The 15,164-nt window shown below is 54.4% G+C and overlaps 1 protein-coding gene across 1 annotated transcript; it reads right to left on the bottom strand.

Annotated features, from left to right (window-relative positions):
• Positions 1-831: 831 nt before the first annotated feature.
• On the bottom strand, positions 832-9,881 carry LOC119092396 (glutaredoxin domain-containing cysteine-rich protein CG31559-like). Its single transcript, XM_037215359.1, has 3 exons — positions 9,657-9,881; positions 9,225-9,494; positions 832-978 (listed from the first exon to the last, which is right to left on the bottom strand). Exons 1-3 carry the CDS (start codon positions 9,879-9,881, stop codon positions 832-834), a joined length of 642 nt encoding a protein of 213 aa, XP_037071254.1.
• Positions 9,882-15,164: the final 5,283 nt, after the last annotated feature.

Raw genomic sequence — 15,164 nt, 5'->3', positions numbered from 1 at the left:
TCCTGCGGAGCTTCGGCCGGCGAGAGCTCCCAAATTGAGGCCGTTTTCGGTCGTTTTCGAAAAGCGTGAAGCTTAGAGCGCCGAGCCGATGTTTGTGACGGGGCTGGCGCTTAGGGTGCGGCGGCGTCGGAGCTAATGGGGGAAAATGGCAAGGCTGAGTGACCCGGAGGCACTTTGGGGCTGGGCAATGAGCCGTGGCGGCGTGCATGTGGCAACTGTGCACGTGTTGCGCCATTCGTCCTCTAGGAACACCTGCGCTGGTGCAAATTCCTTCTGCATCTGACATCCGACTTCCAAGAAGTTACGCGCATTGACAATTGAACGCGACTGAAAATGAGCCGCCTTTCACTTTACTGCTAGGATGAAGCCCCAGTGTTCATAGGCTACTTATAAAATCCTCCGCAGGCCATTAACACCATTTTGTGTTCATGTCTTTAAGCACTACGTTATTCCTATCACTAACACGAGGAAACTGCTGTTCATTCATGGAAAGGAAATAAAAGCAAATTTCACATCAAATTAATATCTTGACGCTTACCTGAATGGCACGCTTCACTGCTGATATGCCTGACGCAGCTGACCTCCTCCTCACGGCGCTTTGCCTGGCTCAGACGCCCTCCTGGTGGGTACATGCACGCGACGCGTACCCACAACCACCGGCCACATGAAGAGCCGAGGACCCCTCCCACAACGAGCAGACGCCCGGGCGCTGCCGGCCCTGCAACCGCCACTCACCCCCAGCAGCTGTCCCTCGAGGGAAGAGCTGAGGCAGCTGGACGCAGTCAACGAGCCCAGGCGCTGGCGCAAGCTCCCTGCTCGGTTGGCCGCGCCTCAGGAAGATGGGTCGCGCTCCTCGAACTGCACCATCTGCGTGCGCAGGATCTGGCGCACGCGCAGGCACTTCTGGTAGGTGCTGCGCACGATGCCCATGGTGGTGATGTAGACCACCAGGCGGCCTCGCTCACGCTCCTTGAAGCTCTGCCGGCGCACGGAACACTGGTGTTAGAGACAAAGCCGGAATTATGTGCGATTTGTAACGTACAGATGAGGCCTTCGGGTTTGTGGAACAAATCTGAGGGGCACTTTGATGACGTAGATGTAAAACAGCGAGTCGCATGATCGCAGTAGATGAGACGATAGCTGAAACAAAATGCAGAGACCTCACAAGAGCGTTTCGCTCTGCAACATCAGTTTGCACCATGCCAGCTTCGCCGCATGTAGCGGCACTTCACTGCACACTTCATCCAGTGGGCGTCTGGCCGAGATCCGCCATTTCACCACCGAGAGCGGCGGATCAGCATAGCCAAGCCATCTGCCGTTGCATTGCCATATCAGCCCAATGGCCTCATGAAGCCAGCGGGGGACGTGGTGGGGCGCTGCCGTCGGCTCGCCCCGGGGCAAGCCTCACCGGGCCCGGCCGAGGATCGTCCCGCAGCGGCGTCACGTCCCGCTCGTAAAGTCGCCGCTCGCCGGCGAGACGCAGCGCCGGCCGCTCGTTCCCGACAGACATGCGGAGAAAACGGCCCGGCTCCGTGGGACGAGTGACCGTCGGCGGTCGTGTCAGTGGCTGCCGGGTCACGTGACCCGCCGGGATGGCTGTCGTGGAGAGGCCCCGTTCACCGCGAAGTATTGGAAACGAGGGAGGTTTTGAACGTTTGAATGTTTTCGAGAGTTCTAATGTCACATACGCTTGGATGTCGTCGTTGATGAGGTACTTAGGTGTGCGCTGATGGACTGCCGGGTAGACATAGTCACCGCGACTCCTCTGAATGGATGAGAACTGGTCGAGAAAAAGTTACCGCTGTTTCGTCCAGACAGGGTTTTTGTATGTTCCAAGGTTTCATTTTACGCATTTGACCTTCGGAAGAAATCTGTTATCACACGTACCGTGTGGTTTCCGTAATGGCCAAGCCCCACAAAAAACTCATGTCTACGGTTTCTAGTCACGGTGAAAGTCAAAGTAGTGTAAAGACATTCCGTCTAATAGTAAATACCGACCAAGCGTGAAAACCTGACCGTGATGAAAACCTCGTCCACAAGCAGATTACACCGCCTGATCACGGAGTCAGTGGGCAATATCTGCATCGTGGTCGTGCCTGTAGTCCTTACAGCTGAATGCCATGTCTGAGTGACCTGCCTTAATCAGAACTGTTGCACGCTTCCCCTCGAGCTGATGCGAACTAGCTGGTCTACAGTCCGCATCCGGCTATGATCTAATTTTGAGAGGCTTTAAGAGTTTTGTTCGACCCCAAGGCGATTACTTCAATCCGTCGGTTTAAGACTATCCCCCTCCCGCATACTACAAGCCACTTCAAAAGACTCATGATCCTTCTACAGTCGCGCGCGGGATCGCCACGCTCTCTGGCGGACGGACTGGGCGGGACGTAAAAGAGGCGCCGTGTCTGCCGGCTACCGATGGCAGATGTCGAAACTATCAGAGGACACCCCAGAACTAAACAGAGACTCGGTACTTCGGCCTCCCGCTCAGACACATCACACGCTCCACACGCCGCAGATCCGACACCCTGGACCGTGAGCCGTCACAACATCTTCCTGACCACGATTTCGCAAGTCTTCATCGCGCACAGCGCATTTTTCCCCACATGACCTAAAACTCCACAACATCTCGAGTTCTGCCAGACTCCCCACAAGACAGCGCCAGAACTCTCGACTGCCCCAGGCGCCCCGCAGCGGAACTGAGCTCACGCTGAGCTCCCCACTGAGCCAGGGAGTGGGGAGAGAGTGGAGAACCGCTCTCACACCTCTGCACGTGACGTGTGACGCGGCACGTGCAGGGTGCTCCGGGTCATGACCTGACATGACCCGTCACCAGCGGGCGCCGGTCGGGTCGTGGGGTGACATGAGAACGGTGCAGAACAATGGCGGCAACGGCGCCGCTGGGGTGTCCAACCCGGCCTGTCACCCGCAACTGGGGCGGACAGGCGTCATTGAAACGCGGTGACCTCTCACCGCGTGCCGGGAAAAACACCTGTCACCATGCTCACCGGATAGCGGGCGTCGCCAATCGCGACCTTGTGGGTTTCCTCGCCGCTCGTGCGCGGCATAAGATTAACTCCCGCTGAGTACGGGACCGCCTCCTCCCCGGTTCCCTTCTTGGAAGTCGGCGGGCGCCGCCCGCGCCGTCAGGCGTTGCCACACCGGTCCAGTTTGGACCGCGGTCACCGACGGCGAGCGGGGTGCCGCCCCTGCGGTCAGGTCGCGGCGGCGCTCTGACCGCGCCCAGGTCACAGTGGAGGCGTGTCTCGAGCGCCACCCAGCCCCACCTGCGGGCAGGACGGCCGTGGGACCCTCCGCTCGCCGCAGGTGTTTCGCCGGGGGCCGGGTGGCGTCGCCTGCGGTGACCAGTCGTGCCCGCCGGCAGTGTGACCGTGAGGTCCTTGACCGGCCTCAGAGACCGGGGGTGCCCTTCATGGCGCGTTAGCGGTGCCACGCCCTTACCCCTCCCCCTCCTCCCCGCCGCCTTGTTCGTGGCCAGTTCAAGGTCGAGGTCTGTTGGTTTTTGTCGACGTGTGGCAATCATCCGGCTTTGTGCAGCAGTTTCAGCAGATTTTTTTCTAAAGTGAGTTGCGCAGTAGATCGTTTTTTCTCATTAGCACGAGCGTGTCGTCAACGCGATCATTAAGACGGCGCCTTCGATGAAATGATCGGACCACACGCTCATTTGGTGTCGAAACTGCCGTTCACTTCTCAGCACAACATTCGTCATAATCTAGATTCAGTCAGCGACATTCATCTGGGCTCGGTCAGACAATGTGGGATTGAGACTGGATATTCGCAAGTCTGCTGCACGTTATCAGTCGATTTCAGCTGTCGGCGTACAGCACGCGTAAGGCTTTTGTTAATAGTGTTATTTACCACTAGTACTTCTACGACTGCCACTACGATGCTCCACATGAAGGGTCCTTGCGAACCGATCACAGGGAAGCAAGCTTTGAAAACCAAAATAAATGGAGATGTACCCAAGGGTGAATCCAGAACGCCACCAAAAACAATTTGCGGAGGAGAAGTGTGAGAACACGCTCTGATTAAAAACTCGGCAGATCCCTCTATTTTATTTAAAGGAGTGTTGTAAAACAACCTACCCAGGCGACAATGCGTGGGTTGATATTTAGTGCACAACTTGATTTTTTGGCCGACTTTGACTATTTGAAGAGGTGCATGACCCGGTTGGCGCCCTGAATCCGACATCAGAAGAATCCGAGCACACAGAAAAGTGAACTAATTAAGTGTTAGTCTCAGTTTGTGAGAGGAAAAGTTTGACGCCTTTTACATAGTGTCGGCGTCGATGTTTTCGGGCATTATGCATTGAGCAATGCATATTAAGCGTTAGAACTGCTTTCTTTTCGGTTGTTAAGCGGAACTCGACGGAATTCAATACCGCCTGACCCGATCAAGCAGGATGAATGTGAGGTTGAGGTGTAAACAGCGTACGAGGCCCGACTACAGATTATGAGACAGACTGGCAATAACGTCACGACGCTTCTCATTTCGCACTGCGCTTGTAGTTAAGGTCATAACTCTGATCTTATTTTTTTAAAAACGCGAATATGATAATACAAAAATATGTAGACGGGATTAACAATGACTGCAAACAAAATAACAATGGCGCACGAAAACCGGTGGACGTTGATGTTATCTCAGGAGCAGATTTTTGCGGCAGATTTTTCGCGTGAACTAGACAAAGCCGCAGCGATGTCATCAGGGTAAATCAACATTTCGTCGCGTACACGCGGAGAAAATGTGCCCTTTCATAACGGTTTCGGCTACGATATGACCCCATGCTCCCCTTAACCACGAGGTTGTTTTAAAGCATCTTGATATTTGTTATCGGCAGTAACAGTACCACTGAATCACCAGGCTTGCACACTCATGTTTGAATATCTATCAAGAAGTTGTTCGCCTAATGCAGTCGCCCTTTGCATAATCAGTACGTTACATCCTGCACGTGGGCAACGTCAAGAGGCTTTGTGAGGTCTGGGCGGCGTGGATATCAGGGACGTGGTCACCACGGATCTGACCTTTTAACGCAGATCGCCCGGCTCTAGATATGAGCAGATAGGGCGCGTGACTATACCTCGCCTCTCGCCGGACGAGGCCCACCCGGACGCGCCGCGGGTGAGACGGCACTGGCCTCCCGTGCTCCTCACCGCCGGCTTTCCGAGATCCCGCCCAGCCATGGTGACCCGGGGGCGGGGCCGGTGGGAGGGTGCGCTCGTGCTCCCCACCGCCGGCTTTCCGAGATCCCACCCTGCCATGGTGACCCGGGCGCAGGGCCGGCGGCGGGCAGCGGACCGCGGGTGACGCCGCGCCGCGCCACGCCGCGCCACGCGCCGGCCCCGATCCGAGCTAACGAGCCGGGGGACGCGGCGCGTGCTCCGGCGTCGCCCGGAACACGGCGCCGCGTTCGGCTCCGTTCTGCAGCGCGGTCGCCGCCGGACGAAGTGGGCCAGGCGGGCCACGCGGCGACGCCGGCGGCGCGTCTCCGCTCCGGCGCGCCGGGAGCAAGACGGATCGCTGCGGCGCGACCCGCGCGGCGGCGGCGCGGGCCGGCGCGCGATTCCGCTCCGATTGCGAGCGCCGCGCGCCTGCGGCTAACTGTTCCGGCCGAACCCGTTGTAAAACAATTAGCCGCAGATGTCGGCGATCGTGCGGCGTATTGTCCGCACTCGACGCCCTGCCCGGCGCACTTTCCAAACGCAGCCGGCAGCCGACTCGCAGCACGTGAGGCATGCGTGCCGCGGCCGGCGAGCCTTGTCGCCGCCACCGCGGTCGGTCCTCGCGTAACTCTCGGCGCGCGTGCGACCGGCCGCCTGTGGGGCGGCCGCCCTCCGGCGCGCCACCCGCCGGCCGCCGCCCGGCTCGCTCACTCCCGTGCGATCGGCGCCTAATGAGCGGACCGTTCGCCGGATGCGCCTCGTCCTCGCCTGATTATGCGGGCCAGGTGAGCGCCGAGCCATCGATCGGCCGGTGCACGGCGCCCGGCGGCCGGGCGCGGCCGGCAGCCGGCCGCCGCGGCCTCCGAAGGCCGGCCGGCACCGTTCGGACCGCGGCGCTCAGCGTGCTTTATGTGGTCAGCGATCCGTCGGAGGGCCGGCAGCCGCGGCCGGTCGGTCGGCGGTGTAACGGACTGAGGCCGGCGCCGCGGCCGGTCACGGAGGCGCGCTGGGGCCGGCCACCAACTGTGGCAGTCAGAGGTACGGCTTGGGACGGCCTGCGGTTGTGACAGTCAGGGGACGGCTGGGGCCGGTCACTGACTGTACCGGTCAGAGATGCGGCCGGCGTACTGGCCGGCGAACGATTGAAGGCAGACGCATTTGTCATGACATAGTACTGTGTATATGGTATGGCGCTTAACGACTACACCATGTTACACGGTTGATGTAATTATAACCCAATGTTTCTCATTTTGCCGTATTATGCTTTCAGAATATTACTATAGCATGATATTACTTACATCAGATTTTATCATTATGGCTACATAACTTCATTTTCGTATCAGTTGCGTTCTGATGTAAGCTACGTTCCGAAATCCTGAGTTCATGCTCTAAAAGCAATATATCTCCAGTATACCTGAAAGGCCTGTTTTAAGATAAGCATCGAGCAATTGCTGACCTATTTTGTAAAAAATACTCGGCCTTTCCAGCAGTGCGCATGGCCACAGAGGAAAAGGTTAAGGAAATGAGGGCATTAAAAACCAAGGCAACTAACAGCCAGACAATGTTTCAAACCTGCGCAGATACTGTCTATAAAAATTGCAGCAATCAATCGTACAAGCCCCAACATCCTACTACTGGATGCATGAACCATGGCACCATGCATCGAGTGCAACTCATTACACAGACGACCAAGCCGAAAGGTTTCGATGACCGGCGCCGAATATGAGATTGCAAAGTAGCTCGCTAGGGAATATCGATGTGGAAGCCAACGTCTTGCCAAACGTTTCCAAAGTCACGTCCTATAACGCGCGTATGCGTTTAGCGTCATACGGGGTTTAAGGATGTGCAGAGAGAGGTTCTCACATATTGAGGTCCGCGTTGCCTTGTGGTTTTGCTAAAATTTCTTCTTTAAGTTGAGTCCCTTATGCTATGCTCAGTTTTCGTGTGGACGTCCACCACAGCGGTGTGAGCGCTTTCCACAAACTTTCGTCCGCTAGGTGTGGACCAAACCGGACTCGACTATCACGTTTCGTTTCTCCTGTATGAAATATCCTCGGGCAAAGGTAGGTATAGGGTATAGGTAAACACAAAGGTATAACACATGTACACACACATAGGTATAACACATGCACGCTGTAGTTTACCTGTGCATTTCCCTTTCTACCCACTCATGCATGAATGACTTGTTCGTATTCCAGCTGGTTATGATGGGGTTTCCAGGGCTGGTCGATCTAAAAGAACCTTAAACTAGGACCACTGGTCCATACTGTCCGGGACCCACGCAGACTGCTGATCTGTATAGCGCTCTTGACCTGTTTGCACACCCTGTCAGTTATAAAAGACGTGTTATATGAATGTAGTTTAGTTGAGGCGCATTTTTACTGCTTTCTACCGGTGGGACTAATTCGAAGATGTATCGACCGCAGGCAGGACATGCAACCGAGCACATTCGGAGAGCCGCATATTGTTTTTCCGGAAAGTAAGGAGCATTTTAGCTAGACTTTGTGCATGCGGTTGGGAGTTTATGCGTGAAACGTCTGCTCATGCATCCATCTCCTCTGTACTCAGCACGGGTCGTCGAAACCCTGCAGCTGGCTGTCTGTGATTCGGGCAACCCACGGCACAGTGCCGGGTATCTTATATTGGATGTAAAACTTGAATGAGTGCTCTGATGATCTTTGCGAAGTTCATTTCTAACCTTATTCTTGTTACAGGCTGCCGTGGCGCTTCTGCCCCGAAGACTGTGCCTGGGGCAGCCTTAATTAAGCATGAGACTGTGCGTCGGATGTCATGACGCGACTGTGACAATCACCGGTTAGTGCACTTCAAAGGACCTTTCCGGTTTTCTTGCTGATATTGAGCTAGATTTCCACAGATAGCTTACTTTGCAGCAAGATGCCACATCCTGATAGATCTCGTCCGCGAATCTGGGAAAAGTGTCGCAACGCGACTGACAACGAGCCGCTCCAGCTACTGGCGCGGCCCGGTGGGTTCGTCGGCCTGGGGCGGACATTGGATCGGCTCATGACCTGCATACTGATGCCTCGCGGTATGATTCCAGATCAGGACTCGCAAGCAGCATGCCGTTTGGGAGCGAAACCGCAAATTAACTGCACATGACGACGTCCGTGTGCTCGCTTTCACAGCTGCGCTGGCAGGGATCTGCAGATTAGTGAGGGAAAGCAAGCCTCGCGCCTCATGAACCGATCCTCCCAGGACATACCAGCTGAACACGCGATACAGCTGGTTAACAGCTGATTGGTTCGTCCCATGCGCCATGGGTACGAAAACTGATGTGCCGTTGCAATTCAAATCCCCGATAAGTTATAGTCGACGAGGCTATCTTGGCCGGCAAAGACGGCTTCTGCAAAATTTGCCTACATGATCGGTTTTCCTTTCTGTTGTTGTTGGAACAAGGGTGCTGAACGCGTCAGTTTTCCTTCTTATGCCAAGGATACTTGGGGACTAATGCTCAAACGACACAGGCAATACATGTATCGTCACGAGGCCAGGTCGTACCCAACGACTCGGTTGCCCGTGTGGAACAGAGTCGTGCTTAAATATTCAGCCAACAGCAATGACATGCAAAGCATGCCAAACTCTCACATGTGCGGCGCACATGAGCTCGGTTGTAAAACAAAAAGGGCCTTGAGGTACCGACACCGTACTATCTAATTCTTACACAATCAAAAGATAAAAAGGGCCCTCCAAAAAAGTTAGGGCTTTGACCGTACCTGGCCCAAGTAGCAGCCTAAGCCGTAATTGTCACAGGGTTGGTGCAATTAATGGGTATGTATGTACATGACAGCAGCCAATGTAATCCTACCTCTTGACACAATGCACTTCATTGCAGAGCCCCACGTCATGCTGACTAATCACCACGTGGATATATGATAGCGACACGCCCCGAAGCACCATGCCATGGCTGGACGACGCTGCGACAATATGCTGCCCTTCCACCGTCAGGCCACGCCACGGGTGACACGCGTACCCCGTGGCTCCCACAGCCCGGGCAAGCCACGCTCTCCAGCGCCCACGGTGCCTCACCTTGGCCAGCGTGTTCTCCTGCAGGAAGGTGGCGATGCCGGCGCGCACGCGGTTCTTGACGCCGCGCACGGTGCCTCGGCCGCTGCGGATGGTCGCGTCAGGCGGCACGAAGAAGTCGCGCAGGCCGGCGAAGCTGTCCTCCTCCTCGTCTCCCGCCGGCTCTCCGCCGTCCATCTCGTTCAGATGGAAGTGGAAGCCGGCATCGGACGGCGGCGGCGCGTCGCGGCGGCGCAGGGCGAGCTCGCCCGAGTCCGGCGGGTCGGCGCGCGGCTCGGAGGGCGCGCGCTGCCGCAGCGACGCCGTGCCGCACCGCGGCGGCGCCGCGCCCGGCGGGGCACGGCGCCGCGGCGGCTCGGCCGGCGCCGGCGACGGGCTGCGCTCGGGGCTGCGCTCGTGGCTGCGCAGACTGCGGCGCCGCGCCGGCGAGCTGACGGCCGAGTCGGAGGTGACCAGCGAGTCCTGGCTGATGTCGCTGGCCGAGTCGTCCAGGCAGACTCCGACGTCGGTCGAGCTGCCGTCGCTGGCCTGCGAGCCGCCATCCGTGGACAGCGCCGCCGTCGACACGTGGTGCTCGAACTCGCCGAAAAAGTAGGAGCGGCCCGGCGCCGGCGGCTTGGCCACGCCGCCGGCGGGCTTCTGCGTCACGGAGGCCGGCATGGCGGGGGGCGCGGCGATCACGGGCGCGGGCGGCGGCGGCGCGGGACCCTTGAGCGGGTTGTGCGCGCGGCGCGGCGGCGGGACGGGCACTGGCGGCGGCCGCGGCCGGCTGCCTTCGCCGGCAACGGGGCCGGCCGGCGCCGCACGCTTGTTCCGCCCCATTTCTCTCGGCGGGCCGCCTCTCTCGCGGCGGGGCAGCCTCCGAGCGGCGCCGCCGCCGACGGGTCGGCTGCGGTGAGCTGAGCAGGCGGGCTGCGCCGAGGGCGGCGGCCTGCCAGGACTCGGAGGATCGTCCCAGCCGCCGGGGTAGGCGGGGTCCGGCCGGGGATGAGAAGCACCTGAGGTCGGCGCAGCTGATAGGACGGCGCACGACGAGAAGCCGCAGGACCGGACAGAACGGCGCTCGGCGGCGAACAGCTCCGTTTGAGGTGCCGCTCGGCCTCACGCGAGCTTCCCGTCATCAGTCACGCTATTAAGGACCGATGAAACGTGCCAGCACTGTGCACCGCGGCTACTCCACCGCAGCCGACTGGGTTTTAAACTGATAGTCTGGGACTGTGTGAACAAAGTTGGTGAGCGCCGAGCTAGCGTAAATAAGTTTTTGATTGCTCCCTGTCTCCTTTTCAGCGCCGTCCCTTGTCTTTTGACACACTGACTGTGGTTTTGATTGGTTATTGTTTATGTGTGGCCATCTGTTGCTAGGGCCCCTACATTCACTGGCGTTCAGCTAGTCCACCAAACCCACATAAGGCATCGTGTTCACTGACACTCTCCACCCTTTCCTCACCCCGCAAGCTGTCAATACTTGCAACACTTTGTACCATCTCCTGCAAGGCTCAGCCGCTCAGTACATGACTGGCTTGATGACGTAGAAAGTCACTGCAAGTAACCAAAACTTTTATGTCGCTTTACTGGATGCTCGCGAGAGCGATACTGAGCCCCGAGTACGTTGCTGTGAGCACAAAGCGAGAAGGCATTGCCACCTTAGTTCATGACATGCTAAACGAGTTGTTGGAAATCTTATTAGCTGGAGTAAATAACAACCATATATCAGGTATAGAGCACAATTGATGATGAAAATGCTATGCACCATCTCCTTTCTTTTTCTCCTTTTTTATATAGATTTTTTCGAGTTCGAGGTACAGGTTTTTACCTGATTACTTACTGGTCAAAAAGAGGGTGAAGTTAGAGAAGAAGTTATAGTTAGTAAGTAGAAGTTAGCGAAATAAACAATACAATCGCAGTTTTGTCATGACATTTGAACACATGCAAATATACAATGTTTCTTATCATTCAGTTACGGTGCGGAAGAGAAGCCGGGTTCATCATCCAGTTGTACTGCATAATAGAGTCTCAGAAAGGGTCTGTTGTTTCGCCTGATCGACGCGGTAAGTTCATCTCGTGGCTGCTCCAAATGGGCCAGCCTTGCAGTAGCAGCCGCGCCGCATCGTACGGGTACGGCTAGTGCACGACTCTGACAAGCCAGCTGCACAACCCCTTCCTGTTAGACATGCTCGGAAAAGTATCTAACGAAATGGTACAATACAACTTGGGTGGTGAGCCCAACCACACATTCACTCTCTGCACCAAGCGCTCCCCTGTGTGAGGACAAAGACATCCAATTCACCAAACATGATTAAACAGCACAAAGGCTTTACTGCTCAAAAACCGGTCCCTCTGTCCTTCATTGGTGTGATTTTTGGTGGAGCGGATCGAGGAAGGCGCTTGGTTTATGAGGAGAAATGGTTTCGTTGTAGCCTCGTTAAAAAGCGGTATTTGTGAGCGCCATGCACCAGCAGCCACTTTTGGCTGTTATTTGTTGATTAAACTGTTTTTGGACACGCCATAGTGCACAGGACCCTTTTTAGAGTATTTTACTATAAAAAAACAGCACAAGACAACACCATGAATTACGACAAGCTCCGCCGATGCCGCGACGCCCAAATGACGATGATTCGTTTATGCATGTCTGATTGGCATAGTTCACGGGCCAAAAACGAAGGGTCCGTAATCAAGCTGGAAGGTTTGTACAGAAAGCAAATTTGCTTGCCCTTAAAAAAGAGAAAAAACGTGCTTTAAAAAATGCATAAGTTGGCCTGTGCGGTATGTTCCATGCCTTGGAAACACCATTCAGCCCCAATAATAAAAGCATAAGGTTTGCATGTAGCACTCAAGAAGCGCAAAACGTTTGCCGGCGCTCGAGCTCCTGAATAACCTTTCCCTCTTGTTTTGAGCAACATCCTCTGGGTCCTACGCTCACCCTCCTAACCAACAACCTGAGCTGTTGGAGAGGACCCGAATACTCACATCTTCCATGTATCTACACCTGGTCTGACCCGGCTGCTTTGGTATGATAAAGATTGCGACCGGGCATGGCCATGAGATGTTTTCCGTGTGTATCTCTCACAATGCTCGTAATGACTTGGTATAATCAGATCCCCTCTCACTCCTCAGTTTACAAAAAGTTGTCAGTCGCGTTCGAGGGGAAGCCCGCATTCTCCAGAGGCCATCCTCGCTACTTCAACCACAGTCAGAGCATTCACCCGGACAACATCTTTATTTCGGCGCCGAAGGTCAGTCATGTGGTCAAGAAACGCTTGGGTCCATTTGTCTTGATCAGAAAACTGGTAAGTCTGCTAGTAAAGTACGCCTCCAAATTGCTGTTTAGTACCATGATTTCTGCGACCTCCATTGCCGGCGTGAAGTCCCACAGTAATCAACAGCGCGGGAAAAGGCAGTAAACCTCCGAACTACAAATTCCATCGGTAAAAACAATTGCGACCATACCTTTGTGTCGGGGAGTAACTTGGGTAGTCGAATTTCGAGGAAACAACCCAGATGAGGGCCCCATTAAAATTCATCGCCTTCAGGACCGGTTTCACAGCACACAGGCTTTAAAAAACCGATTTCCAGACACACTGCATTGGACACCTCCCGTGCCGCCACCAAGGACGGCACAATAGTTAAGGCCTTCTTCCCTAGTCTTCCGCACATCGAACCGATGAGAGACATTTCGACTACCGTACAATACAGGCGTGGACTGCTCTGTGACCAGGACGCTGCGCTGCAGAGGACTTCACTGACGCATCGATTGGTACCCACATACGATGGATAGCGGGCTGGGCTAGGTACGAATTTTGGAAAAATAACGGCCATGGGTTCGGGCATGGGTAAGACGTGTACGAAATGTGTGGTAGGTACCCTGCGAAGTACAGCACGATGCTCCTGATTCCTTTTTTAGTCATAGTTAGTTCCATTCCCGCTGTTTTTGCAATAAGAGATGCAAAAGTGTAATTTGACTGCACCAATTTCCGGAATCTCTTCCATAATTTGGAACGTAGGTGCTGGAGAAAGGCAAAGGGGTCGGTGACAGATGGGCACAACTGACAAAAAATAGGTAGCGGGTGCTGTGAGCACTGCCCCATGTGTAGAGGGTGGATGGGCTTAGATAAAGTTTACCCTTGAAGGTCTCTTCTATACTGCTATAGACTGAATGCTATGATGCTATGGACTAAAAAAAACGCGGGTGCACCATTCATTTGCGTGCACATGTACAGGCATGGTTACAATTGTCTTATATATGTGGTAGTGGTGATGCCATGTAAAAGCTTGTCTAGGAGAGAGGTCACAAGTGTGCGAATTAATACATGAGGAGATGAATGTGATCTGAAAACAAACACACCAGCAATATGCACAACCAGCACATAATACACAACCAATATGCACACAAATGCGCCTCCGATAGATCTAAGCCGGATTGCGTTACTCTCTTTGACCTAGTGTTTCGCGATGTGCGATAACAAGGCTATCCATGTCGTACGGCCTGCTTGGCTGTGTCTCCCCAGCACACCCCTGCTGTTCTCAATCCAAAAGCTCAGGTTTCGAAATGTCGTGCTGCTTATACACCGCAGCTTAGCACCTTGCAACATTTCTGAGACATTATTAGTAGCCAATCTATGGCCTCTCGTTTAAAAAACAAAAACATTGAAAAAGATACTTTTTCGTGGCTTATCATGCATCCGAAGCATCTGTGAAGTGCTTCGGATGTCTTCGTTGCTGTCCCACTATTTGGGGTCTCCCAATCACCAATGCCTAAAGTAAAACTGTCAAATCTGGAAGAAATTGCATTTTCAACAGGCATCATGTGGGTGGGGCTCCATGTAGCAGTAGGACCCACTTGACAAGAGCGCTCTGGAAGGCCGATGTGCCCCCCCCCCCTCTGACCCTCCCCCACCCCGACGGAAGGCGCTGGCTGCGCGCCTGGCTCGAGCTGTGATGGAGAGCTGGTTCCGAAGAAGGCAACTGAGCGAAAAAATGCCGGTGATAGATGAGCGACAAATTGTTGGCGTGGCCATCCATAAGACTTACCACGCTTGCCTTCGAACCACTTGACCTAGGGCGCCAAATTACCTCAGTAGTCGGTGCACCCTAAAACCCCAATCACCAAACAACAACAGAGCCACTTGGCTTAATGAAATGTGTTAGCCTGATTGAAATGTTTTTGCTCTACCAACACGTACAGCCGGATGTCATGCTAGAAACAATTCCGAGAGCTGTGCAGGTTTTCAAAATTGCCTTTCCGTGTGTATTTTTGTACATACGTACGCCGTCGTGCTTGCTGCAGGAAAAGCATTCAAAACCTTCAACACGCTCTCGGGTGGGGTCTATTTGACTCCCAAAAATTTGCCTGGAATGGCTTTTGAACGCCGTGGCGTGGCCACGGAAAGCTCTGCTTAGCTGTAGAAAACTGAATAGCAAATCGTTTAGTTTCCATAATTTAAATGTACTTTGTTAGGTCGCTGACCCACGGCAGCTCAAAGTCAGACCATGGATTCAGCGAAGACAGTTTCTGGAGAATCGTTCAGTCTGATGCAATAACGGAGTGTTAGATGAAGCTATACATCTCCGAGATAGCTTCTTAGGCAACACAACGATTGAATACAAAATTCAATAGGCCTAGGGCCAGGTCTAAAGGCTAGACCAAGGTTAATGCCAACCTGCTTTATTGCTCTAGAGCTTGCCATGTGGGAAAGTTTCTAGAGCTCATTTCGAATTTACTGATAGCAGGAACTACGTTATTTCCATGGACTTCTTAGAGGTCAGAATGGGCCACTGACCTAACATAACCCAAGTCAACATCTTGTTTTTAAGAACACACTGCCTGGAGTTATCTTTGATGCTTATTCAAATACAAAACTCAAGGCAGCCTTGTATGGTTTTGGTCACCATCACTTGCGAAAGGTCGAAGAAGGCCACTGACCTTAAAAGAGCCCCGGGGCCTTT

The sequence above is a fragment of the Pollicipes pollicipes genome, unplaced genomic scaffold (assembly GCF_011947565.3).
Source record: "Pollicipes pollicipes isolate AB1234 unplaced genomic scaffold, Ppol_2.1 Scaffold_3447;HRSCAF=4054_pilon_pilon_pilon, whole genome shotgun sequence".
In the NCBI taxonomy this organism is placed as follows: Eukaryota; Metazoa; Arthropoda; class Thecostraca; order Pollicipedomorpha; family Pollicipedidae; genus Pollicipes; species Pollicipes pollicipes.
The sequence above is the reverse complement of the archived record's forward strand: the minus strand, read 5'-3'. Positions and strand labels throughout refer to the sequence as shown.

Bases quoted from the DNA above. Each gene is read 5' to 3' on its own strand.
- LOC119092396 (XM_037215359.1), bottom strand. From the start codon at position 9,881: ATGCCGGCCTCCGTGACGCAGAAGCCCGCCGGCGGCGTGGCCAAGCCG. The intron at 9,495-9,656 runs GTCAGCTCGCCG...GCGCCCTCCGAG, and splicing joins TGGTCACCTCCGACTCGGCC to CCGCGCGCCGACCCGCCGGA. The intron at 979-9,224 runs GTGAGGCACCGT...GTGCGCCGGCAG, and splicing joins AGGAGAACACGCTGGCCAAG to AGCTTCAAGGAGCGTGAGCG.